Source organism: Gigantopelta aegis, chromosome 4, assembly GCF_016097555.1.
Source record: "Gigantopelta aegis isolate Gae_Host chromosome 4, Gae_host_genome, whole genome shotgun sequence".
NCBI classification, from domain to species: domain Eukaryota; kingdom Metazoa; phylum Mollusca; class Gastropoda; order Neomphalida; family Peltospiridae; genus Gigantopelta; species Gigantopelta aegis.
The window spans coordinates 54,402,711-54,428,804 of record NC_054702.1 but is presented as its reverse complement, the minus strand read 5'-3'; the positions used below and the strand labels follow the sequence as shown (position 1 = coordinate 54,428,804).

The window sequence follows — 26,094 nt, the reverse complement described above, 5'->3', positions numbered from 1 at the left end:
GTGTAAATAATAAATGATTTAATAACCTGATTAGCCTCTGACATTACATAATTTTATACATATATATATATATATATATATATATATATATATATATATATACACACACACACACACACACACACATAAAATGTTTTAGTTTTTTGTTAAATGGTACACATACTTAAAATTGCATGTATTCATAATTTTCAAATTTGTTTAAATGTTTTAGTTTAAATATTTCAGTTAATGTTTTAACAGCAAAGAAAACATAAATATATATTTTCAAATTAAATATAAACCTAATCATCAGTAGGACAATGTGTAACATTTCTAAGCCAGACTTTATCTTGTGGGAGCTGGCACTTACTCCAGCAGGAAACCATGCAGCGACCTGTACAGATTAAAACAGATATCTTATCAAATAACATTGTTCAGTGTTATTTCTACATCAAACTGTTTAAAGTCTGATTTTTTTTTGATTTTTTTTTTAAAAATGTATACATGCACATGCATGTTTATATTGTATGAAATCCTTAGGTGAGTTTGAAGCTCAAAAAATAAAAATAAACATAAAATAGTATATATATATATATATATATATATATATATTATCAGGTATCTTATCAGGTATCTTATCAGCCCATTCAGTATAATTTTTGCCATAAAATTAAATATTTTTATTTTCTGTATGAACATATATTAATACTAAATATTATGAAACTCTTACAAACTTCATCAGGCATGCATTCTTTTAAATAACAATAAGCAGAGCTTTTAAATAGAAAATTTACAATACAGACAGATGGTGGTTTTACAAGGTCTCTGGTTGACCTTTACTTTTAAACATGTATTTGTGTCACGATTTTGAGATATAAACATTTACATACACATACCATATTATGTAGAGTTCGAAATAGTGGACTGCGAAAAGTAGTCCATTTTTTAGACCTTGCAGGTGAATAGAAATTCACCTGCTAAAAATACCCCAAAATTGCAGCAAATTTTTCAAGTGACAGATATATGTTTGATTATCTCATATTTCTGACGACCTTATTTTTCAAACCCTCCCCTCACCCCACAATGTCTTATTCGCCACACCACATCTCACACCCTCCCCTCACCCCATGTTGTCTTATTCTCCACACCATATCTCAAACCCTCCCCTCACCCCACAATGTCTTATTCTCCACACCCTGTCTCACAACCTCCCCTCACCCCACAATGTCTTATTCTCAACACCCTGTCTCAAACCCTCCCCTCACCCCACAATGCCTTATTCTCAACACCCTGTCTCACCCCACAATGTCTTATTCTCAACACCCTGTCTCACACCCTCCCCTCACCCCACAATGTCTTATTCTCAACACCCTGTCTCACACCCTCCCCTCACCACACAATGTCTTATTCTCAACACCCTGTCTCAAACCCTCCTCTCACCCCACAATGCCTTATTCTCAACACCCTGTCTCACACCCTCCCCTCACCCCACAATGTCTTATTCTCCACACCATATCTCAAACCCTCCCCTCACCCCACAATGTCTTATTCTCCACACCATATCTCAAACCCTCCCCTCACCCCACAATGTCTTATTCTCCACACCATATCTCAAACCCTCCCCTCACCCCACAATGTCTTATTCTCCACACCATATCTCAAACCCTCCCCTCACCCCACAATGTCTTATTCTCCACACCATATCTCAAACCCTCCCCTCACCCCACAATGCCTTATTCTCAACACCCTGTCTCACACCCTCCCCTCACCCCACAATGTCTTACTCTCAACACCCTGTCTCACACCCTCCCCTCACCCCACAATGTCTTATTCTCCGCACCCTGTCTCACACCCTCCCCTCACCCCACAGTGTCTTATTCTCCACACCCTGTCTCACACCCTCCCCTCACCCCACAATGTCTTATTATCAACACCCTGTCTCACACCCTCCCCTCACCCCACAATGTCTTATTCTCAACACCCTGTCTCACACCCTCCCCTCACCCCACAATGTCTTATTCTCCGCACCCTGTCTCACACCCTCCCCTCACCCCACAATGTCTTATTCTCAACACCCTGTCTCACACCCTCCCCTCACCCCACAATGTCTTATTATCAACACCCTGTCTCAAACCCTCCCCTCACCCCACAATGTCTTATTCTCCACACCATATCTCAAACCCTCCCCTCACCCCACAATGTCTTATTCTCAACACCCTGTCTCACACCCTCCTCTCACCCCACAATGTCTTATTCTCAACACCATATCTCAAACCCTCCCCTCACCCCACAATGTCTTATTCTCAACACCATATCTCAAACCCTCACCCTACAATGTCTTATTCTCAACACCATATCTCAAACCCTCCCCTCACCCCACAATGTCTTATTCTCAACACCCTGTCTCAAACCCTCCCCTCACCCCACAATGTCTTATTCTCCACACCATATCTCAAACCCTCCCCTCACCCCATGTTGTCTTATTTCCAGCAGGCCATAATTTTTCTAAGCATGACATATTTTTTTGGAATTGCTATTTTTAAAAAAGCAGGCCATATTTTATTTCTTAATATTACTACAGTGTGTAAGACTGACTATATATACACATATAGTAACCCACCCAACGACTATATGTAATAAAGTGCTTGCCTTAGGTGTGATGAATCACAGGATCAAACCCCATCAGTGGATTAAAGTTTTTTTCCAGTTCCAGCCAATGTCCCATGAATGGTATATTAAAGGACACATGTGATATATGTACTAGTACTGTATGGGTGACTTAAATATTAAAAAATTAATGGCGTTAGTCGCCCAAAATAATATTATCTTCTTTAGGGCTATAACACATGACACTATTAATATTTGTATTCCAAATTAAAATCTTGCTCGTAGTTTGCTTACAATAATTTGCCAACATGTATTATTATTTTTGGGGCCACCATATTTTTTGGTGAGTTTCGAATCCTGAGTCTGTCTACAAGAATGTGTATATAAAAACATCTTGTGTATGTATCACCAGGAGAAGCCAAATTTTGAAATTACCATATGTTAGACACCAAATGGCAGTTCATTAATTGCTACTTTTTAACTGAGCCATTTGGTAAATGTATTTTGAAATAATTTCTTCAGATTCATATTCAGTTCACAATCGGTGTTGAGATTAACAATGGGTTGAACTCTGTATACAACTCTGACATGCCTAAGGATAATTAAAGCAGACACATCAATTATAACAGTCATTGACTGTCGCTGTTTACGTAATACCTATTTCTATGTCACATTGTCACCTGGGGACAGGACGTAGCACAGTGGTAGCACAGTGGTAGCACAGACATAGCACAGACATAGCACAGTGGTAGCACAGTGGTAGCACACTGGTAGCACTGGTAGCACAGTGGTAGCACAGTGGTAGCACACAGTGGTAGCACAGTGGTAGCACAGTGGTAGCACACAGTGGTAGCACACAGTGGTAGCACACAGTGGTAGCACAGGTAGCAACACTTGCCTCAAGTGAGATGGATTATCCTATTTTATCGGATTGATGATCCTGTGTTGACTCATTGATTCAGGTGTTTCATATTTTGGTAATCATCAACACTTTGTCCACAAAAAGGTACTGCTACTGCTGTCATACACTTACTGTATATACATGTATCAATTAGCAGCAACCATAGCCTTTGATAAAAAAAAGTAAGGGAACTCTAATAATAATTTACAATTACCAAAATTGTAAGGTATATTAGCTGTGGGGAATGGTTATATGATAATAGTGAATTAATTGCGCAAACATTACAACCGGTAGTTCAGTATTACAGTAGGTTTTATGACCACCAAAGATCTTGAAGGATGATTGGGGTCAGAAGTGAAATTTGAAAGTTGACGTTTTTTTATCAGTAAATCGCAAATTCAAACAATAAAAATGAATAAAAATAAAACAATAAGAACTGTATGATCAACAGAATGAAAAAGATTGACAGAAATAATGTTCCACAGTGATTAATCGACCTTCCTGGAAATTGTCAAAATTGAGAATGACACCCCATGCACATGTACAGGGAAAGTGCATGATGCATGTGCAAACTATGGAATGTGTTTCGGTGTGTTGATAAACAGACCTGAATGTTCTTTACTAGGATGTCTGTTGTCAAAACGTATGTTTTAATATTTCAGATTCCCCTACTTTTTTTGAAGAGTATATGTTTCATTATCACAATGTTGTGTGTTACACACAGTATTATTAACCCTCCCACACACAACCAAACCATGCATGCACACCATCACCTCAGCTCAGTTTGGTAACAATTTTAATAATTATTATAGATGGCACATTAAGGAAATATTTTTAAAATGTCTAAAGTTTTATTAAGTAATCACATTTTGATTGCCACATTTGACTGAAATAGAAAGTATGGAAAAATTTAAGCGTCAAAATTATTTATGAATATATTTATTGTTTTATTGTGTTCTTTATACACTAACAACTAGAAGAGTTGAGGAGCTGTCATAGGGCAAACTGGATTTTTTTTTCTCTCTGCATAGATACACCTCAGGGCTTGAATTTAATAATGGAAATATAAATTGCCGTAGGTTGGGAGCATCACCGATGGCATAAAGGTGCCCTCGGTAAAGCTCCTCAATGATGGCAACATGTATACACTTGGTTTATTTAACATTTGTACATGTTAACTGTCTGAATACAGCAAAATAACCTTTCAGTCCTGTTTATTTGTTGCAAAGGTCACTTTAAAAACAAAGAAGCCATAGGCAAGTTTAAAATTGCCGTTGATGGGCCATTTCATCCACAGAATTGTTTTTATTATTATTGCCATGGGAGACAAATTCTATGTTCGAGCCCTATATATATATATATATATATATATATATCTATATATCTATATATATATCTATATATATATATATATATATATATATATATATATATATATATATATATATATATATTCTTCAAAATGTGTTGAAGCTGGCACTGTATTTTAAATGTTCTTACTATCTACGAATAAATAGAGAATAACATATGATACCATTGTTTGATACCATTTATCTTGTAAGTTGTTTCAAAACATATTTAATGAGGAAAAGAGAGTTGGATGTTGGATAAATTTTGAAATAATGAGCTGTAAGATAAATTGTGTTGAATAGGCACAAAATTAATATAGTATTCTGTTTCTTACACATCTTAAAACATTAGGTTTAAAATAAATTAAATGTCTTTTTGAAATAAAACTTATTTACAGTGCTTGTGCTTGCAATTATTATTTTCAGGATAAAGTATATGATACAGAGCAGTCAATTTTGATAGTGCTTATTTCATTGTATGTCATGGCTGTGGTGACCAGGTCATTATATATTATTTAAATCAATAACCAATAAGTGTATATATAAAAACATTTTCTACAATATCATTAAGTACCTCAGTGAAACCCTATATATAAAGTTAAACGTTTGTTTTGTTTAACAATACCACTAGAGAACATTAATTTATTAATCATCAGCTATTGGATGTGAAACATAATGGTTATTTTTTACACGTAATCTTATAGCCTAGTATATATATAAATATAAATATATATATAGGTCAGCTATGAGTCAGTTTGAAATGAGAAGTAGCATAATGTGTGTATTGAGGTGGATCAGTTGGTGACCTACTGCACCATGTGGAGTTGTTCTACCAGTGAGCTACCAGTATATCCTGTTCCTCATTGCACTGCACAAAGAGACTACCATAATGAAATTAATTTATAAATAAAAAAATAAAAATAGTTTTCATGTGTGTGGCATTAGGGATTTTAAATTGAGGAAATCCACTAGATTTTTCCATGTTAGCAGCAAGGGATCGTTTATATTCAGTTTCACACAGACAGGACAGCACATACCACAACCTTTGATATACCAGTCATAGAGGACTGGTTGGGACGAGGAGAAAGCCAAAGAATGAGGAGATTTGATTGTACACCGACTGAGTTAAATTCCACCCCTGTACCAAAGATAAGGCAATAAATATTGTTCCCCAAAATAATAGCATCCAAATTACATGTAGGTGCAAAAATACTAACCTGAAAACATTTGAACTCAAAACCAGTTTAAATGTTGAGCTTTAATTTAATTAACCGTATCATGTTTCTGTTGGAAAGACGTCATGGACTGAGCCTTTTTGCCACGTCAAAGTAATAGTGATGTGCAGTGTGCCGTCATGTTCACAACATAATTCAGTTGACGGTAAGCCACGTGTGACCACATTATGTACTGGTTAAAACAACTTGAACTACATTTTTGAAAGTTCATGTGCAACTTCTCAATAGCAGTTAATAACATTGTACTCGTAGGCGTACTGGCTCCCATTTTTGTAGGGAAGCAGGCTGATTATTGCCTGAATTAAACAAAAGTGCCCAAATCGAGATTACAACGTTTATTCATATAAGCATCACTGCCAAGCAGCTATATATAGGGTTGCCAACGAATCACCATGCATGTTTACATGGGTTACAACTCATACTGTTTGGTAGAATAATGAAAATACGTGGTGAAAAGTGTTCAGGCCATCTCATTTTGCCTGAATTTTTTTTTTTTTAAATTGTTTTAGCCCGAATTTGAGGATTTTCTCCAGAACTGAGGGGCAGTTGCTCCCCTGCTCCTGTCTCGTAGGCTTATAATTGTACTAATAAGACCTCACTGCACTCAAACTGACAAAAAACCCTGTTGCGCCTTAAGTAGTGAGATCTAAAGCTGTGTATATATATATATATATATATATATATATATATATATACATACACATATATATATACATACACATATATATATACATACACATGTTATGTTAATGTCCATTGTCCTGTCAAATGCTCTTATAGAATAACTACATGTATGCTATAATATAACAAAAAGATTACTGAAAATACAACCTTTCATACCTGGAGAGGTGTACAGTAGGCTTTTGAAATACAATGTAAACATTTACATTTTGTTGTACATGTTTACTGTTACTATACTTGGTTTATGGTGTTTTCATTCTTGGACATTGTTTAACATTGTCAGGTTACTGTTTAACATACATGTAGTTTCCTGGATGTTTTACATTGTTCTGCAGTGTTATGTGTTTGGCCTTTTTTTTCAGTACCTTAGAATGATTTTTGTTTTAATTTTTCTGGTTTACTGGATATGCAGGCATGTGTACAGAAAAGGGGTTTCAGGAATTAAAACTCCCATGCTCAAAGCAATTTAATTTAAAAAAAAAAAAAAATTATGTGGGAGCATGACTCAATTCAACACTAACAACTTATCTTGCCACCATTTAGACCCCCTGTTGCATAATTTCCTGGACAGCGCCTGTTGTGATGCCATTATTTAGCTTCAGAAATTTAGTATAATCACCTAATACATTTACATGTCATTATAGAAGAAGAAGAAGTTTGATTTGTTTAATGACACCACTGGAGCACATTGATTAATTAATCATCAGCTATTGGATGTCAAACATTTGGCAATTCTGACATGTAGTCCACAGAGGAAACCCATTACATTTATCCTAATGCAGCAAGGGATGTTTTATATGCACCATTCCACAGACAGGATAGCACATACCACAGCCATACCAGTCGTGGTGCATTGGCTGGAACAAGAAATAGCCCAAATGGGCCTGCTGGCGGGGATTGATCCAAAACCGACCATGCATCAAGCAGTGCTTTACCACCAGACTATGCCCGCCCCGTATCATTATAGATGCCACTTAAGTGAAGTCATGTGTATCTGTGGCATTCATTTTAAACAATTATTGATCATCGGTTATAATCAGTTGGCACCATCCAATCAACTTTCAATTACACAATCGTTTAAAATTATATGAACACAAAAATGATTTCAATTATAAGAGTCATGCACTTATTGTTGTGTTCACTTTCTATCATTTCCATCATGTAAACATGAGGAACAATTACAGTTGACATTTTCCCACACAATCGATTATGGAATTTAATAATTATAAGCCTCACATTAATAGAGCAAAACTGATCGATGTTCGATTATAATTGATCATTAGAACATGTACCATGTACAGTTAAATGTACCACTGCAGATAAATATAGAACATACCACTCTCTTTTTCACTAGATATAATTGTTATGAAACAAGTGAAGTTCCTGTGTTAGTATCTGACTGAACAAAAGTGAGGTCAGACACCTTGGAAAGTTAACAAGTTTTGTAAAAATATTATTAGTGAAAACAAGTATGATATTTATTATTTTATTTATTACCCACCCACAAATAAAGTAAAATTTGACAATTACTCCCATAACTCAACTAGACATACGAATACACACAGCTTAGACCAGTGAACATGGCATCATTTATCAAACTTACGTCAAATTGCAAGTTGCAACTAATACACATCACCAGGTGTATATGAAATTTGTATGACACCCAGATGTTCACCAGGTGGGTAATAAATAAACATATTAGACCTACAATGTACAACCACTGATACAAAGAAAATAACAATAAACCTTTTAAGCATTATACATGTCTAAGTATACATGTATTTCAGCAGGTGGTTTATTGATTCCAGCCATTTTCCTTCATTATCGTGATTACCATTGTTTTAACCTTTGGTGCAACTTAGTGCATGTATACATTGTAACAAAATAGGATTATATTCAATATTACCAGTATATGTTACTTCATTATTGTCATTACCATTGTTTTAACCTTTGTTGCAACTTAGTGCATGTATACGTTGTAACAAAATAGGATTATATACAATATTACCAGTATATATTACTTCATTATCGTGATTACCATTGTTTTAACCTTTGGTGCAACTTAGTGCATGTATACATAGTAACAAACTAGGATTATATACAATATTACCAGTATATATTACTTCATTATCGTGATTACCATTGTTTGTTGCAACTTGGCGCATGTATACATTGTAACAAAATAGGATTATATACAATATTACCAGTATATATTACTTCATTATCGTGATTACCATTGTTTTAACCTTTGGTGCAACTTAGTGCATGTATACATTGTAACAAAATAGGGTTATATACAATATTACCAGTATATATTACTTCATTATCGTGATTACCATTGTTTTAACCTTTGGTGCAACTTAGTGCATGTATACATTGTAAAAAACAGGATTAATATATATTACAATACATGTTCACATAGTGCAAACCATATTTTAACATTTGTTACAACTTAGTGCATGTATACGTTGTAACAATATAATTCACAATATTACATATATGCAAATTACCATTGTTTTATTTGGTGCAACTTAGTGCATTACATAAAATACAAGTTAATATATAACAATACATTTCACATAGTGCAAAATATTACATAAATTACCAGTATATATTACTTCATTATCGTGATTCACATTGTTTGTTGCAATATTACATGTAAATTGTAACAAAATAGTTATATATATAACAATACATTATTGTGATTACATAGTTAAAAAACTATAATGTATACAATACAAAATAGGATATATAACAATATTACCAATTATTACTTAGTTCGTGATTACCATTGTTTAAACCTACAAACTTAATATACATTGTAACAATACAATTATACAATATTAAGTAATATTACTTCATAAAATACAATTGTTAATATAACTAGTGCAATACAATTCACAAAGTAGGGTTATATAATATAAAGTATACAAGTTCAATAAGCCTATTTTATTAGGTTGAATACATTTTCTGACATAGTTAAATTAATATTGGTCCATAAAATAAGCAAAGGAATTAAATATAATTTATACAACTATATCAATGGGTTTTTAAAAATATAGACATAAATAATTTACAATTATATATAAAACAGTACAATTCCCTACATCAGTTTGTTGGCTATTTGAAAATGTGTAGGGTGGCTATGACAAATAAGAATCTGGTTACAGCTGTAGATACTAATTAAAGTATTCTATCTTGAAAACCCTGTAGATATTATTATTACAGGTATGTACATGTGTGTATATGTAGAGTACTGTAAAAGTGTTCATGTTTACATGGTAGATACTCACAACATGCATATTTTATGAAAGCTAGTGAATTTTTTACACTTGTGACAAGTCAATGGTTTCGTGTCTTGTGTATCTATACAACTCTACATTTTATTACAACAGTTGACTTGTACGATTATTAACACCACGTGTGCCCATATAGCACCTACAGCAAATTGTTTAATAGATTGATTTTTCAGAATACTGCTATGCATATAATATCTACAAGTAGTTAACCTTGAGTGTCTAGAAAGTATTCAGCCGATCAAATAAAGCCAAGATGTGATGCGGTTTCATGAACAAGTTAATAACTGCCATGAATACTAAAATGTCTAAATATATGCTCGTCAATATTCTAGTTACTAAGCAAACCACATATATAAAATTGTATGCCACTACGTTGTATTTGTACATGAAACAGTAATTTTTATATTTATGTAAAAGAAAAATCAAATTCCACTTTGAGGATTTGAACCAAGCTAATGCCAGTAGAGTACATTTTTACCTATAGGATCCTACTTTGTTATTTTAAGGAAGAAAAACCCCCCATGAAACCTTGGAGTGTTAAAAAAATATACAGTATATATCAAATGCTTTATAGACTTATTATATACCAATTCTTAAATGCTAGTTTGTTTTATCTTATTTTTGTGGTGATGAAAGAAAGAAATGTTTTATTTAACGATGCACTCAACACATTTTATTTGTGGTGATGAAGTTAGAACAAAACAAAAGTTCCTCATGTATACCCAAATCTACATGTAGCATATTGTGGACCCTGCTCTATGTCTTTGAAAAGTGATACATTTGTAGTTTCTTAGCAACAGATTGTGACTGTGTTGTTCCAGTGTTTGCTTCCCACATACAGCATTGTCCATGGTGATGGAGATGACTTGGCGAAGGTTTTCTCTCTGCTGTTTTGTTTCTCTGTTTGTCAACTCAATATTGAGACAACTACAATGTAACCACCACAGCAAGGAATGCAAACAGATGCTGCTTGTAATATCTCTGTAGCAATGTGGAAAAGACTGCTAAATTAAAAACATTCTTGTTCTGGGTGCATGTGTTGAAAGGGAATCTTGGTTTCTTCATTAATCAAGAATGCCCTTCAATCAATATCTTGTTTGCATGCCTTCTTGTTTGTTTTCAAAAGTAACCTTCAAACTAGCTGTGCATGTTACATATGAATAAATTAACTTTGTACATGTACACGCGTGGAGAGATTATTACAGTGTATCTTGCTATACATAAGCTTAAGCCATGGAATTAGTGAAGTCAGTTCATGAATTATTTAGCCAAGTGAGAAGAGAAGGAAGGCAATAATGCCATTCCAACGTGAGTTGTATAAGTTTTATACAGAACAAATGATAATGTATGAATTTATTAAACAGTGCAGGTGCTCTAAACTGTAGAACATGGGAAATAGCGTTTTTACAATGTGCCATTATAATAGAGAAGTGTGATATGTGTGACAGAGCAGTGAAATCTTTATTGCATGTATTTATTATAATCAGGTCTCTGAAATATGCATAAATTAGCATTTTGTTCACCCATCCTTTGTACAAGTCTAGTTTGTGTAACCCTTTTTTCTGTTTGAACATTAGGACTTCATTTACATTAATACAATGGGTTATAAAAAAACCCAGTGTTGCCTGAAATATCTTAGTTGTAATGCATCAGAGATCATAATTGGGTCATGAAAATCCTATAAAGTTATAAAATTTGCTAAAGTTATATTTTTATTTCGGGTCTGGATGATGGTGGAATTTTAAGTTGGGTCATGGGAAAATTTGTAAAAATGAAAATTTGTTGATAATTTTGTTCCCCATTTAAAATAATACAAAAAGAGTCCCATCAATTTCTGTCAAACCATTGTAATATTATTGTGTTGATGATTGCAGGTGAATTTTGAAAAGAGACCATCAATTTATGTCAAACCATTTTAATACTATTAATGGTATGTCGATGATTGCAGATGCATTTTGAAAATGTCTTTTTCCAAAGGCATGAATTTTGATAATCAGTGATGTATGGAATCATTCAATTCTCCGAAGCCTGCTTTTTATCTAGCACTATACTGATTGTGGGGGAGGAAACGTAGCCCAGTGGTAAAGCGCATGATTGATCTAGGATCGATTCCCATTGGTGGGCCCATTGAACTATTTCTCATTCCAGCCAGTGCTACACAACTGATGTAACAAAGGCCGTGGTATGTACTATCCTGTCTCTGGGATCGTGCATATAAAAGAACCCTTGCTGCTAATTGAAAAGAATAGCCCATGAAGTGGTTGCAGCGGGTTTCCTCTCTCAATATCTATGTAGTCCATAACCATATGTTCGATGCCATATAGCCGTAAATAAAATGTGTTGAGTGTGTCGCTAAATCCATTTCCTTCCTTCCATACTGATTTTTTTCTTTCTTTATCTGGCACCATACTTATGTTTCTCTCTCTCTCTGATTTTTTAGGTTGATCATCTAAGCCTCCATCATGGATGGTGGGAAGAAGGTGTGGGTCCCACATCCCATCGATGGCTTCAAGCTTGGGCGGATTGTGGACATCGGCTCAGACTCCATAACCATCCAGCCCTTTGATGCCCCAAACACTGTGAGGAAATATTACATTTTTAGGATATCAGTTTTATAACATATACATATAATCTGTGAAGCAGCTTTCAGTTTGTTAGGTTATTGCCAGGGAGAATGTGAAATAATTGCTTGCTTTTTATTGAAATTATAGTGAAAGCCCTCTAAACTGGATACCCAATTGACCAAGTAAAAAGTCTAGTTTAAGGGGTGTCCAGTTTAGAGAGTTGATGTTCTATACTGATATTATTAATGCTATACGGTAAAACACCAATAAATTATATCTAATATGCAAATTAACTGTTTTAAATGTAAAAACCACACATTGTAATATTTTTGTATTAGGTGTTACAGCAAAATCCATTTAGGGGGGCACAATGACATGAGGCGGAATGCCAGTAGAACTTTGGGGGAGGTTTGGAGGGAATCATAAAAAAATGAAAATTGATATATAATAAAATTATAACTGTCAAAATTTAGGGGGCTGGGGCGGGCCCCTGACCCCTACCCCCACTAGATCTGCCTCTGGCTATATAAATTTATATGTATTTAATATTTTATATATGTTTCAGACGATCAATGCCATTTATGACCGAACATTTCCGGCTGAAGAATATGACAACAAAGATTGTGACGACAACTGTAAGTACACAACACTGTGTTCCATCTTGGACAGATGTTTCATTTAAATTTGATAACTGATGCTGTTATGATAGTAGTAATCTAGTAGATGAATCAAAACAATAGTATTTGTGTCACATGCTTAAATGTAAGACTGAAGTTTTTAGCTGTATGAATATATTCTTGTTACAGTTCATTGCAACTGATCAAGTTTGGGCACATTAATTTATATTATTATAAATATTATTATTGCCTTGAATGTTGCTTGAGAATTTTTACAGTGGAATATACATGCAAAATATGGTCTTTTAAGCAGATAACCTTTATACAGAGGTAAGCTATATGTGTTTGTGCCCAGACTGAATATACCTGAAATGCCCACATAAATATATGTGGTATTTATACAGTGTTCTTCAAAGAAGGCTCGACTGTACAGTTAAATTCCAGGTATTATCTTCTTTATGTTAAATATTTAATTTTTAAATTTATTTTTGAAAATTGTAATAAATATATATAAAACAATTTGAAATTGAATTAATGTTGTAAATATAGATGTGTTAATTTTATCTGATGACTACACATTGTGCCGAGACTGCCCATCAATATTCCTCTGGTTTCTTCCGACAGGTGCTCTTATGTACTTGAACGAAGCCACTTTGCTGAACAACATCAGAATCAGATACATGAAGAACCAGATTTATGTGAGTACACACATCTACCTGGTTACCATGGCAACAGAAATAACTGCTTTTCATTGATCGTCTAGTGAAAATGAGTGCAGGTGATACTGTGTGATTTCTTTTGTATCGTGAAACATTATTTAGTTCGTTATGGCAGTTGTTTGGTGTTCAGGTGAATTATATTGATCCAAATGGCTGATTATTAATTTGTCTGTGCAGTAATCTGACATTCCTGATGGGAACATCAGTATTGTCCATTAGCATCAAAGCTTCCTGTATACATGTATGTGGTACAAGGCTTGATTCTAGGGGGTGTATTTATTGATCTGAGCAGACAGAATCGTGACTTGATATCCTGTTGTCCACATTTAATAAATACTCATTTATTATTATGTCATTGGTGTTTTTAATTTTATGTAAGCACTTAACTTTATGTCCGTTAAGACTAAATAAACTACAAAAAATAAAGTTATTATGTTTGTCTTTGATCAGCAGGATACTTTATGAAATAAAGTAAGTTGATGAATGTTATTACTTGCAGTAAAGGTGCCAATACCACTGTTATGTAAATGATATACATATATATCAAAAGCATGTATGTGCCATCTTGTTCACCAGAAAGTGGATGCAGTGGCATAGCGTGAGTTGCCACTACCCAGGGCCCCCTAACCAGTGGACCGTTAGCACTCCCCGAGTCCCTTCCATCAGTCCAGAATTTTGTGCTCGTGGCAACTACCCCGGTGGCCCCGCCCACGCTATGCCACTGAGTGGATGTAAAAGATCCTTATAATGCTTAAATATTGGTTTTCTTGTACTTCTTCAGGTTTAAATCTTTTTTATATTTGTCAAATATTTAGCTTTTAAGACTTTATGTGTATCCCGTCTCTTTGGCAATTATTTATAATGTGTGTTATGATATGTAATAACTAAACTTTCATTAATTAGACTTTCATTTTATTTATTTTTTCTCATGATTTCAGACGTACACTGCCAACATCTTGATAGCCATCAACCCTTACTATGAGATCCCTGACCTGTACACCCCCAGCACCATTCAGAAATACAGAGGAAAGTCCCTGGGAACAGTGCCGCCACATGTCTTTGCCATTGGTAAAAATCTAACACACAACATTTATGCCTTTTCACAGTTAGCATTCCATTTGAAATTATTTTTGTTCTCATTACGGTTCAAGCAAGCTATCCTGGGCACACACCTCAGCTATCTGGGCTGTCTGTACAGGACAGTGGGTTAGTTGTTAATGGTTAGTGGTTAATGAGAAAGAAGTCGGTGTAGTAGTCTTACACCTACTCACTGAGTCATTAAAACTCATTCTGGGTGAGAGCCGATACCAGGCTGTGAACCCAGTATCTACTAGCCTTATGTCCAACGGCTTAACCACCACACCATTGAGACTGGTACAGTTAGCAACATATTTGCAATGCTTATAAACTGTAGGGTGTAGAGGATTAATGTCAGTATATCCTTAGTTAAAAACAAAAAAAACCGGTCGTCGTGGTTAGGCCATCGGTCTACCGGCTGGTAGGTACTGGGTTCGGATCCCAGTCGAGGCATGGGATTTTTAATCCAGATACCGACTCCAAACCCTGAGTGAGTGCTCCACAAGGCTCAATGGGTAGGTGTAAACCACTTGCACCGACCAGTGTTCCATAACTGGTTCAACAAAGGCCATGGTTTGTGCTATCCTGCCTGTAGGAAGCGCAAATAAAAGATCCCTTACTGCTAATCAGAAAGAGTAGCGCATGTAGTGGCGACAGCGGGTTTCCTCTCAAAACTCTGTGTGGTCCTTAACCATATGTCTGACGCCATATAACCGTAAATAAAATATGTTGAGTACGTTGTTAAATAAAACATTTCTTTCTTTTTTTTAAAAACCAAAAAGTGATAAAAAAATCAACATTTTTATGTACATTTGTAGGAGAGGGTTTACCAAGAAGAGTTGTAAATACACTTGTGAAAATTATGATACTCTTAATAGTAGTCTTATTTATACATTTTAATTCGTATTATTTTGTTAATTGTATTTTCTGTGTATTAATATTAATATCCTACTAATATATATATTTTTTTTTTTCGCAGCTGACAAAGCATACAGAGACATGAAAGTGACGAAAGTGAGCCAGTCCATTATTGTCAGTGGGGAATCAGGAGCCGGGAAAACAGAGTCGACTAAATACATTTTGAAATATCTGACTGAATGTTGGGGGACCCATGCTGGTCCCATTGAGCAGCGTATCCTGGAGTGTAAGCTACAGCATGTGAACCAGTCTAATGTTGTTGTTTAACGCATGCTCCTTTCCTTACACCTGCCTGGGATAACTGTTCAACGGAGTGTGCGCATGGGTGACTCGTTAATACAGACACCATGGGCTGTGTGCTTTCGATTCTGGTTTTAGATGATCATATTCTGCTTTTTAAACTTGTTTTTACTGTTCTGTCATTAGTTTTTGTTCCTAACTCTCTCAGGAACAGCGGGCAGGATGTAGCCCAGTGGTAAATTGCTCGCTTGATGCATGGTCAGTCTGGGATCGATCTCTGTCAGGGCTATTTCTTGTTCCAGCCAGTACACCATGACTGGTATAACAAAGGCCATGGGATGTGCTATCCTGATCCCTTGCAACTAATGGAAAAATGTAGTAGGTTTCCTCTCCAAGACTATATGTCCAAATGTTTAACATCCAATAGCCGATGATTAATAAATAAATGTTTTTCTCTTTTCTCTGGGTTGCTGGTTGAGATTAATTTCCACTTCACTGTCAGTTATTCCCTGTCCAAGCTATTTACTCCATGTGTTAATAAGTTATTCCCTGTGTCAACCAATATTCACCAACTAATGTGTGCATATCAAAACACTTCCTGCTTATTGAGTAGAGTAGCACATTGACCTTATGTCATATTTGCAGTATGTTTGACATCAACACTAGCTTCTGATCAAATTTCAACATTGGACAAATATTTCTGTGATAAAGGCTTGAATAACAAAAATGACAATCCTTCTTTTAATTAATGTTTGTTAAAAAATTTCCATCTAATTTTAATATATTTTTAGTTTCTTTTCTATATGTATCCTCAGTGCTTATAATATAGAATATTCTTTAAATAGTAATTTATTTTTTGACTATGTCACTTTGGAAATAACATCTATCTTATGTTAACATTTTTCCATCTAATTTTAATATATTTTAAGTTTCTTTTCTATATATATCCTCAGTGCTTATAGTATAGAATATTCTTTAAATAGTAACTTTATTTTTTGACTACGTCACTTTGGAAATAACATCTATCTTATGGATTTAATATCTCTAATTAGTTTAGTTTATGAATGATTCTATGTTCTCCACAGTGAGGTGTCTGTATTGAGTGTCATTGATGTGCACATTTTGCACCATGCTACCCAATGAAAGTGTCTTGCACCGCTTAAGCCTTGATTGCATGCATCCCATATTTGCTTGCCTTTCCTGACAACCCAATAGCCGATGTGTATTTTTGTGCTGGTGTGTCGTTAAACATTCATTCATTCTGCATCCCATATTTGTTAACGCTGGTATTATATTACAGAATGCATCAAGACTTTTAACAGTACCAAGTGATTTAATACTAATGGGTTAAAATAATTGTTTTCCAGTTTGCTTACATGTGTACAAGAGATTGATACACATGCATTGAAGATCTCAGCAACTGGGAGAAAGGACATTTATATCTTAATTTGCTTTTCAACTGGGAGGGAGGACATTTATATCTTAATTTGCTTTTCAACTGGGAGAAAGGACATTTATATCTTAATTTGCCTTTCAACTGGGAGGGAGGACATTTATATCTTAATTTGCCTTTCAACTGGGAGGGAGGACATTTATATCTTAATTTGCCTTTCAACTGGGAGGGAGGGCATTTATATCTTAATTTGCCTTTCAACTGGGAGGGAGGACATTTATATCTTAATTTGCCTTTCAACTGGGAGGGAGGGCATTTATATCTTAATTTGCCTTTCAACTGGGAGGGAGGGCATTTATATCTTAATTTGCTTTTCATCTGGGAGGAAGGGCATTTATATCTTACTTTGCCTTTCAACTGGGAGGGAGGGCATTTATATCTTAATTTGCCTTTCAACTGGGAGGGCATTTATATCTTAATAACTCAAACATTCATGCATGTTATGACTTACACTCCAGCCATAGCCAGAAGAAATAAAACCAGACACCTTGCCAGGATCAAAAGATATTTTAAAAACCTTGTAATTTCATAAAAAAGGAAAGAAATTGACTTTTTTAAATTCGCTTTTTTCCATCACATCTTTGGAATTACTGGCTGAGGGGCTTGTCATATTGCACTGTTGTTTGGTTTCTAAATCTAAGATGCATATAACTAAGGCTTTTTATGTGTGTTGGTGTTTGTGTATGCTTGTTTGTGTGTATGTAACTATTACAGTGAGTTCTAAGATTGAAGGGTCTTTTGAGCTTTTATTATTTTTTAAACTGTCATGTTTACAATATGATTTGGTATCATCTATGATTTATCTTTTAACAGATGTTAACTTTTAAGATGTAATGTGCATAAATGGATATTTTGAGTATAAACAGATCTTTGTAAAAGAAATATATACTGTTATATTAGAAACTGATTCAAACAAGAATTGTTTTTATTTATTATTAAAATTTATCTATTTACTAATTTGCTGATTTAATGTCACAGGCACTTGACACAGATTAGTAGGCCTATAGGCATACATGAATAAAATTCATTTGTTGTATATTGGTAAACTTGATATATTTCCCCAATATTTTGCTTATACTCTCTTCATACATGACAAATTTATTGCCACTTAAAATGTATTGACATATACCAAAAATTTCGACCCCCTACTATATAAAAGATACAAGGTACATCACTTGCCATATTGGTGCAATTTTCTTATTTCTCAAATATCTTTTTTTTTTACAAAATAATCGACTACATGCTAAAACCCTGTATAGCAGAAGACGCAAAATATCAAAGAAGATCGTGTTGTATACTTACACATTTTTCGTTCACTTTATTTTTTCTGCAATCAAATTAAATAATGGACACGATACCTAAAAACATTCTGTCGAGCATGGAAGTTGTTGTAGTTAAGGGTAAAAATTCGGACAGAAGGTTCCAGCTCATCTTATTGGTCAATAACTTAACAAACTTTTACAAAACAAAGACGAATATATGTTAATATGATGGCCATGTGTCGAACATGTTTATAAACAAATACACGTGTTAAATGCTATATTCGTCTTTGTTTTCTAAAAAGTTTCATCAACCAATGAAATGATTTTGCCGAATTTTGACGCATAACTTCCACAACTTCCGTGCTCGACAGAATGTTTCAAGGTATCATGTCCATTATTTAATTTGATTGCAGAAAAAATAAAGTGAAAAAAAAATGTGTAAGTATACAACACGATCTTCTTTGATATTTTGCGTCTTCGGCTATACAGGGTTTTAGCATGTAGTCGATTATTTCGTAAAAAATTGATATTTGAGAAATAAGAAAATCGCACCAAAATGGCGAGTGACGTACCTTGTATCTTTTATATAGTAGGGATAGAAATTTTTGGTATATGTCAATACACGTTAAGTGGCAATAAATTTGTCATGTATGAAGAGAGTATGAGCAAAATATTGCGCAAATATATCAAATTTACCGATATACAACAAATTTTGAATTTTATTCATTCAAATTCATGTATACTAATCTGTGTCAAGTGCCTGTGTTTAATGTTCATTGAAATGTGGAATTTGTAGAACTTCAGTATTTGAAACACAAAAAAATATTTTATGGCTTTTAGACAATACTTTCAGAAGTCTGTTATGTACATCAGTAATTTGATACTTACTGCTATAGCTTTAGCAATTTCTTAATGATTTACCCACTTTCAGACTGCAAGCTATTTCACCTTTCTTCTTAAGTCACCTGCTAATGAAATGCTGGTATTAATTTTATTTGGTATTATTATATAGTCTTTTAACACTTATTATATATGCTTTTCCTTTAGCAAACCCCTTGCTGGAAGCTTTTGGAAATGCCAAGACTGTCCGAAACAACAACAGCAGTCGATTCGGAAAGTTTGTGGAGATACATTTTGATAACAAGGTATGTGTGGACGAATTATATAGTAATATATGAGCTGAATTTTCAAAGGTATATTGGGAGAAGTTATTGATTGGCTTTGTAGTGTGCAGAAGTGTGGATATATTATTTGCATCATTTGGTTATTGTAAATTAGGTGACTAGGTATTTATGCATGTATATATACATACATATATTGATCTTGGAAGTTGTATTTTGCATGTGTGTTTTCTTTTTACCAGCTGATTATGTTGGACATTTAAAAACCATCCGCCTATTTTATTTTGAAGGCAGATGTTTTTTCAAGGTTTTTGCGTTCATGCTTGCAGAAGAAAAAATGTATATAAATGTTTAGTTCAAAATTAAAGATCAAGGGCTACTAGTAATTAATATCACTAAAGTTTAGAGACAATTTCTGTGATTTATTTAGATTTGTTTCATGTTGATAGTTACTTTTTTTTTTTAACCTTTATTTCGTGTGTAGACTTTGTTTCTGGATTTTTTAGCATTGTATTAAAATGTATGTTTTTATTTTGTTAACTATTGTAAGACAATTATTTGAAAATACATGGTTGTGTTATATGGCATCATGTATATATTGTTCACATTTATGCTTTATTCCAGGGGGGAGGGGTCTTGGTAAGTCAAATAGACCTGCTGTGAACATATATATCTATATCGATATACATGTATAGACATAACACTTTCTATTAATATCTCGTATCTGTTTTAACCTATGTAAGACTTGTGGCCATTGCTATAGATTACAATATATGTTTGATTAATGTAATAATATATTGCTGATTTGGCAACCACTGCTGTTATAAAACCTAGGGGTTTTTTTTATCCAACAACAGGGCAGTACCAGTATCTGGCTGAAAATAATGGGTGGGATAGCAGGAAAAAGACGAGACAATGTTAAGCAGGGTTGTCTCATGCTACTGGCATAGCCAGAGGGAGGAGGCATGGCGGCAATGGCTTTTCAATCAAACAGGGTTTTTTTCATCCCCACCTTTTATATTTTCCTGTTGACCCATAACATGTCTCATGTGTGGGTAGCCCCTCTCCCAATATAAAATCCTGGCAATGCCAGTGTCTCCATCTAGAAAAAAAGGGCACTTTCCCTGGGTGTTTTTTTTTATCTAATGAATAAGTTTTCTATGGTCCTGAGCAGCTTTAAATGCAAATTATTTTAGCTCCTTTATCTTCATCTGCATTGTAGGTCAGGTCAGATCAGCTCAGATCAGGTCATAGGGTTTTATGTGCATATTCAGAACAAGCTGTTGTAGCATATGCCTGTCGTGGGCACAGGTGCCATCCTGGGCCTGCTCCTATGTACAGGACAGAAAAAGGGTTGGGGTGGGTAGGAGAAGGGACTGCCCATGCTGGCAAGTGCAAGATAGCACCAGCAGCCCAAATTTGATCGGTAGCAGACGGAGCCAATTTTGGTCCTATTGAATTTTGAATATCTCATAGGATTAAGTCAAAAAGAAACAAAATGTGTTTCAAATTTTGGCTTGTTTTGGAACAGTTCATTGAAACAAAAATGGGGAACTAATGTTAATTTGAACTTAGTTTGCCGAAATTGTATACAGTGGAAGTTTCTTCAACACATGGCCACTGTTAACAAACATTCTGTGTTTTGGATGTGTAGCCAACATATTCTATAGAATAGCTATATCTTTATTTGTATATTATAGCTTTACTATATATGGTGCTATTATGTAGCCCTTTGATAGATCTAGAACTTGTTATTGGTGCTGGAATAATGACTTTCTCTTTTCTTCAATTACAAGTGTTTCTCAAAAGTTTCTGTTTACATAATCACATTTTAACCTCTGTTCTAAAAATAATACTCTTCACCTTGATCAGATAATTAATACTGGAGCTCGTGTGTGATAATCACAGGTCCAATTGTTATGTCATGCATTTGTAGACATACTAGAGTGATTACATATACACACAAGCAAAATGTTAAGACTCTTTAATATTGATATTCATATTTTAATATTAATTATAATTTAATATTATTAATATTAAAACACATACACACACACACTCTCTCTCTCTCTCTCTCTCTCTTTCTCTCTCTCTCTCTCTCTCTCTCTCTCTCTCTCTCTCTCTCTCTCTCCCTCCCTGACACACATACACACACAGACACAGGCACAGAGACACACACACACACACACACACACAGACAGGCACAGAGACACACACACACAGACACACACAGACACACACACACACAGACACACACACACACACACACACACACACACACACACACACACACACACACACACACACACACACACACACACACACAGGCACAGAGACACACACACTCACATGAACTATTTTATTTTGTGGATCTAGCCATGTTGATTGTTGATGTAATCTGACCTTTCACAAGACGGTGTATTGAATGGGTTTGTTGACTGTAAATAAAATAAAATAAAGATGCTAATTTCCAGGGACCCCACTCAGACTGACAAGAATGTTTTAGTCACTTTAAGATGCTTTTATATTTTAATGAAAATTATGAAGCACCGCTGATTAATATATGCTTCTGTTTGTTATAGCCAAATACCTTTATTAATCCTAATTGTATATAAGAACCAGCTCTTTGCTAATTTGGCTGTTGCATTTTTAATTTTTAATAATAATACAGTATTCAACATTCCAATGAAACAAACCAATCTACTTAACAGAAAAGATTGTGGAGATATTTTAGGCCTTTGAAAATTGTGAGCACAAGTCAAGTTTTGCATAATCTCTTTTCTCAAATTGAAATGGGTTGTCTATATTGTTTTGGCTAACTCATAAATGTTTTTTGTAAACTTTCAGTTTTCAGAGATCTGTATCTGCTGTGAATATCTGATTTTAAATACAATTAATTGAGGTCACCTATATATTGTATTTCTGATATGACTTCTACCCTGACAATTGAGAAAATTACAAAACAATATGCCATGGAAATTTGTGTTGATTTTTTTTTTTTTTTTCAACACTAAAAATATTAGATAGGTCTACAGACAAATTAAACTCTTATCACAAGAAATGAATAAATAATTTGAAAAAGAAATGCAAAAACAAAGAAGCTTAATTGTCAAACTGATTTACATTGTATGTACATGTAGCTGATCCTGAAAGAGTGAAATATTTATTGGTTATTGATATACAACAGGGCCTTGGGGGGGGGGTGGGTATAAACCTGTATGTTTTAGTTCTGAAAGCGGACCATTTGTTTCAGTGGGTGGGTGGGGGTTCATCCGAAACCCCCAGTCTATGCCCCTGTATACAAGAAATAACAACAGGATAGATATACCAAAAATAACAACAGGATAGATATACCAAAAATAACAACAACAGGATAGATATACCAAAAATAACAACAGGATAGATTTACCAAAATTAACAACAGAATACATTTTTTGTGTAGCTCAGTATTATAAAGGGAGGCATTTAGAACATGACCACCATCAAATAAAAGCTATCATCCCTCTGCAATTTATGTGTTCTGAATCAACTTCAACCTGTTCAATAGCTACTAAATAATTGCAATTTGCATCATCTTTCAGTCTTGTCACAAAGATAACTTTGAAAAAATATTTTTCTTTAAACAAAATTCTGGATCTAGTATCTTTTTCAGTTTCAAAAATATGATTGATTTTTAGCAATGAAGTAATGAAGAAAACATAATTACCATAATTACCATTCAATAGAAACGTCCAAGTAAAATAAATACAGTGAAAATTTAAAAAAAACTGCGTAATGACAACAACATTGCCCTTTGCCATGGTCAATTATCAAGGTTGATTTAGGTACTGAAGATATAATTAGTAACATAGGTGTTTTATAATTCAGTGTTCCACAATGTTTTCTACAGATAACAAACAAAATGTTTGTTTTTTGTGTGTATATAACCTAACAGAAATATATACTGTTATTATAATATTATTTGTGTGAGAGAATTTGAAATGCCTTGCCGTGATCAGAGTTTGGTGTGTGTAGCCCAGTGTTACAGCCCTTGCTTTAAAGTAAATTATTTTTTGTAAATCCATCAGATCATTACAGGTCTGTGCTCAAGTAACAGCCCATTCTGTTAGGTCTACTCTATTTAAAAAAAAGAGAAAGATTAGTGTTTGCTATACAACTATTAGAAGGTTTTTGTTTCTCCAAAATACACCTACACATTCTCCTCAAAGGAAATTTGGCATATATTTCTTTATTTCCCATTACAACTAGTGTTCCATGATTGGTTTACCAATGGTATATAATACTTTATCAGATCTATGGGAACATGTCTATATATATTAATGTATCCCTTGTTGATAACTGAAAAAGAATACAAGTTTATCATTACCAGTTGTTTTACTGTGTATAGCTTTTAAAGTCAAGATCATAATCACTGTTGGTTTCAGAGGTACTTTTATATATGCATTTTAACTGAAAGCTTGCAATATATTTGCTGTATTATAACATTTGATATTTACAAATGCATTATTACATTTATTAAAAATTTTATTTACATTTATTAATTTAAAATAGATCATATTGTTTTAAAAAAAATAATCATTTGGTAAAGACCATAACTGGTGGGTATTCCTCCCCTAACTTTATTTCCTACCTGTTTTTAAATGATGGAAGCTCCAGTTTAAATGATACATATCTTGCAGTCTTTGATTACCAATGTCAATAATTATAATATGTCCACTCCAACCCCTGCAATTGCTCACGGTACTTTTTTTGCAATGGACTACATGTATATTTGATTTTTGTTTGCTAATTTTTTGTGTCGTGGACATTTTCTTAATTGTAGGTGTCCCACTCACTCCCCCTCCAAAATGTTTTCTGCAAACTTGAGACCTAATTCACTAAACTCTCGCAACTTTGCGATATCGCAGTGCAATGCAAAAAGACTTGCAAAGAGGATGCTTTGTTGTCTAGCAGAGCCTAAGAGACCTTTGTGAATTAGGCCCCTGGTGTTAATACATGTATATAAGTATTTTGTATAGTCTTTGTTGAAATATTAACCAAGCTTGGAATACTTGTATACAAATTACAGGTTAGTATAATATTAATATTTACATGTATGAATTATGAATGTTCTTCAGAAATTGTTTTTGGGAAAATATGATTGTAATTATGTATGTGTAGAGCTGATAAAAATCAAACCTGCCAGTATTTAAGTTTGTATCATAATGGATTTTGTTTATGAGGAGCATGTTTGTTAGATTTCATGTGCGTTAGTTAACATGTTGTTGATTCATTGTTCTGCAGAATTCTGTTTGTGGTGGATTTATTTCCCATTATCTCTTGGAAAAATCACGTATCTGCACTCAGACCAAGGAGGAAAGAAATTATCACATTTTCTACAGACTCTGTGCCGGGGCTCCAGAAGATTTGAGGCAGAAATTAAAACTGGGGTCACCTGACCAGTTTCAGGTAAGATGATTGGCTGATACAGCAGTTTTAATGTTGCTACTTGTTAACGAGAAGAATGTGCAAAATTTCATAGTTGGGTTGTTGATATCTGCACAGTATGCTGATAAATGTTGTAATGATATTGCAGCATGTTTCTGGCAGTATATGTTGTATTGATAATGATACAGATCTCAACAAAATTCTAATGCAGATGTTTATATAATATTTGTTAATTAATATATGTAGATGTTTACAAAACATTTAATTATATATGTTTACAAAGCATTTAATATTATGTTTCTTTATATTTCATAGCTCATAGAATATACTATAACATAAAATTAATTATCCTTTTATTTTGAAAGGTAATATTTGTAGTATTTGTACATAACTATAGAATGCTTGATTTATAACATAAAATTAATCATCGGTTGAAAGTTACTATGCATACATGTATTTTGTATGTAACTAATCAAAGTATTTTTCTCCTACCTTATTTAATCAGTAACCTTACCCACTTTGGTTCTTTATCAGATTTTGTTCTTTTATAATGGATTGATTAAAAAAAAATTTTTATTATGTTTTTGATGTCAATAATAATAAGAAAGTAATGCATGATTCAGACGTGCACTGCTTGTGTTGGTA

At 33.9% G+C, this 26,094-nt stretch overlaps 1 protein-coding gene across 1 annotated transcript in view; it reads left to right on the top strand.

Moving 5' to 3' along the window:
- Positions 1–26,094, top strand: part of LOC121370761 (unconventional myosin-VI-like) — a 50,753-nt gene that overhangs the window by 1,420 nt on the left and 23,239 nt on the right. Inside the window, exons 2-8 of the mRNA XM_041496215.1 lie at positions 12,492–12,630; positions 13,181–13,250; positions 13,857–13,930; positions 14,890–15,019; positions 16,008–16,172; positions 19,949–20,046; positions 25,306–25,470. Of these exons, the coding sequence (XP_041352149.1) occupies positions 12,514–12,630; positions 13,181–13,250; positions 13,857–13,930; positions 14,890–15,019; positions 16,008–16,172; positions 19,949–20,046; positions 25,306–25,470 (819 nt within the window). The 5' untranslated portion in view covers positions 12,492–12,513. The remainder of the gene's footprint in view (positions 1–12,491; positions 12,631–13,180; positions 13,251–13,856; positions 13,931–14,889; positions 15,020–16,007; positions 16,173–19,948; positions 20,047–25,305; positions 25,471–26,094) is intronic.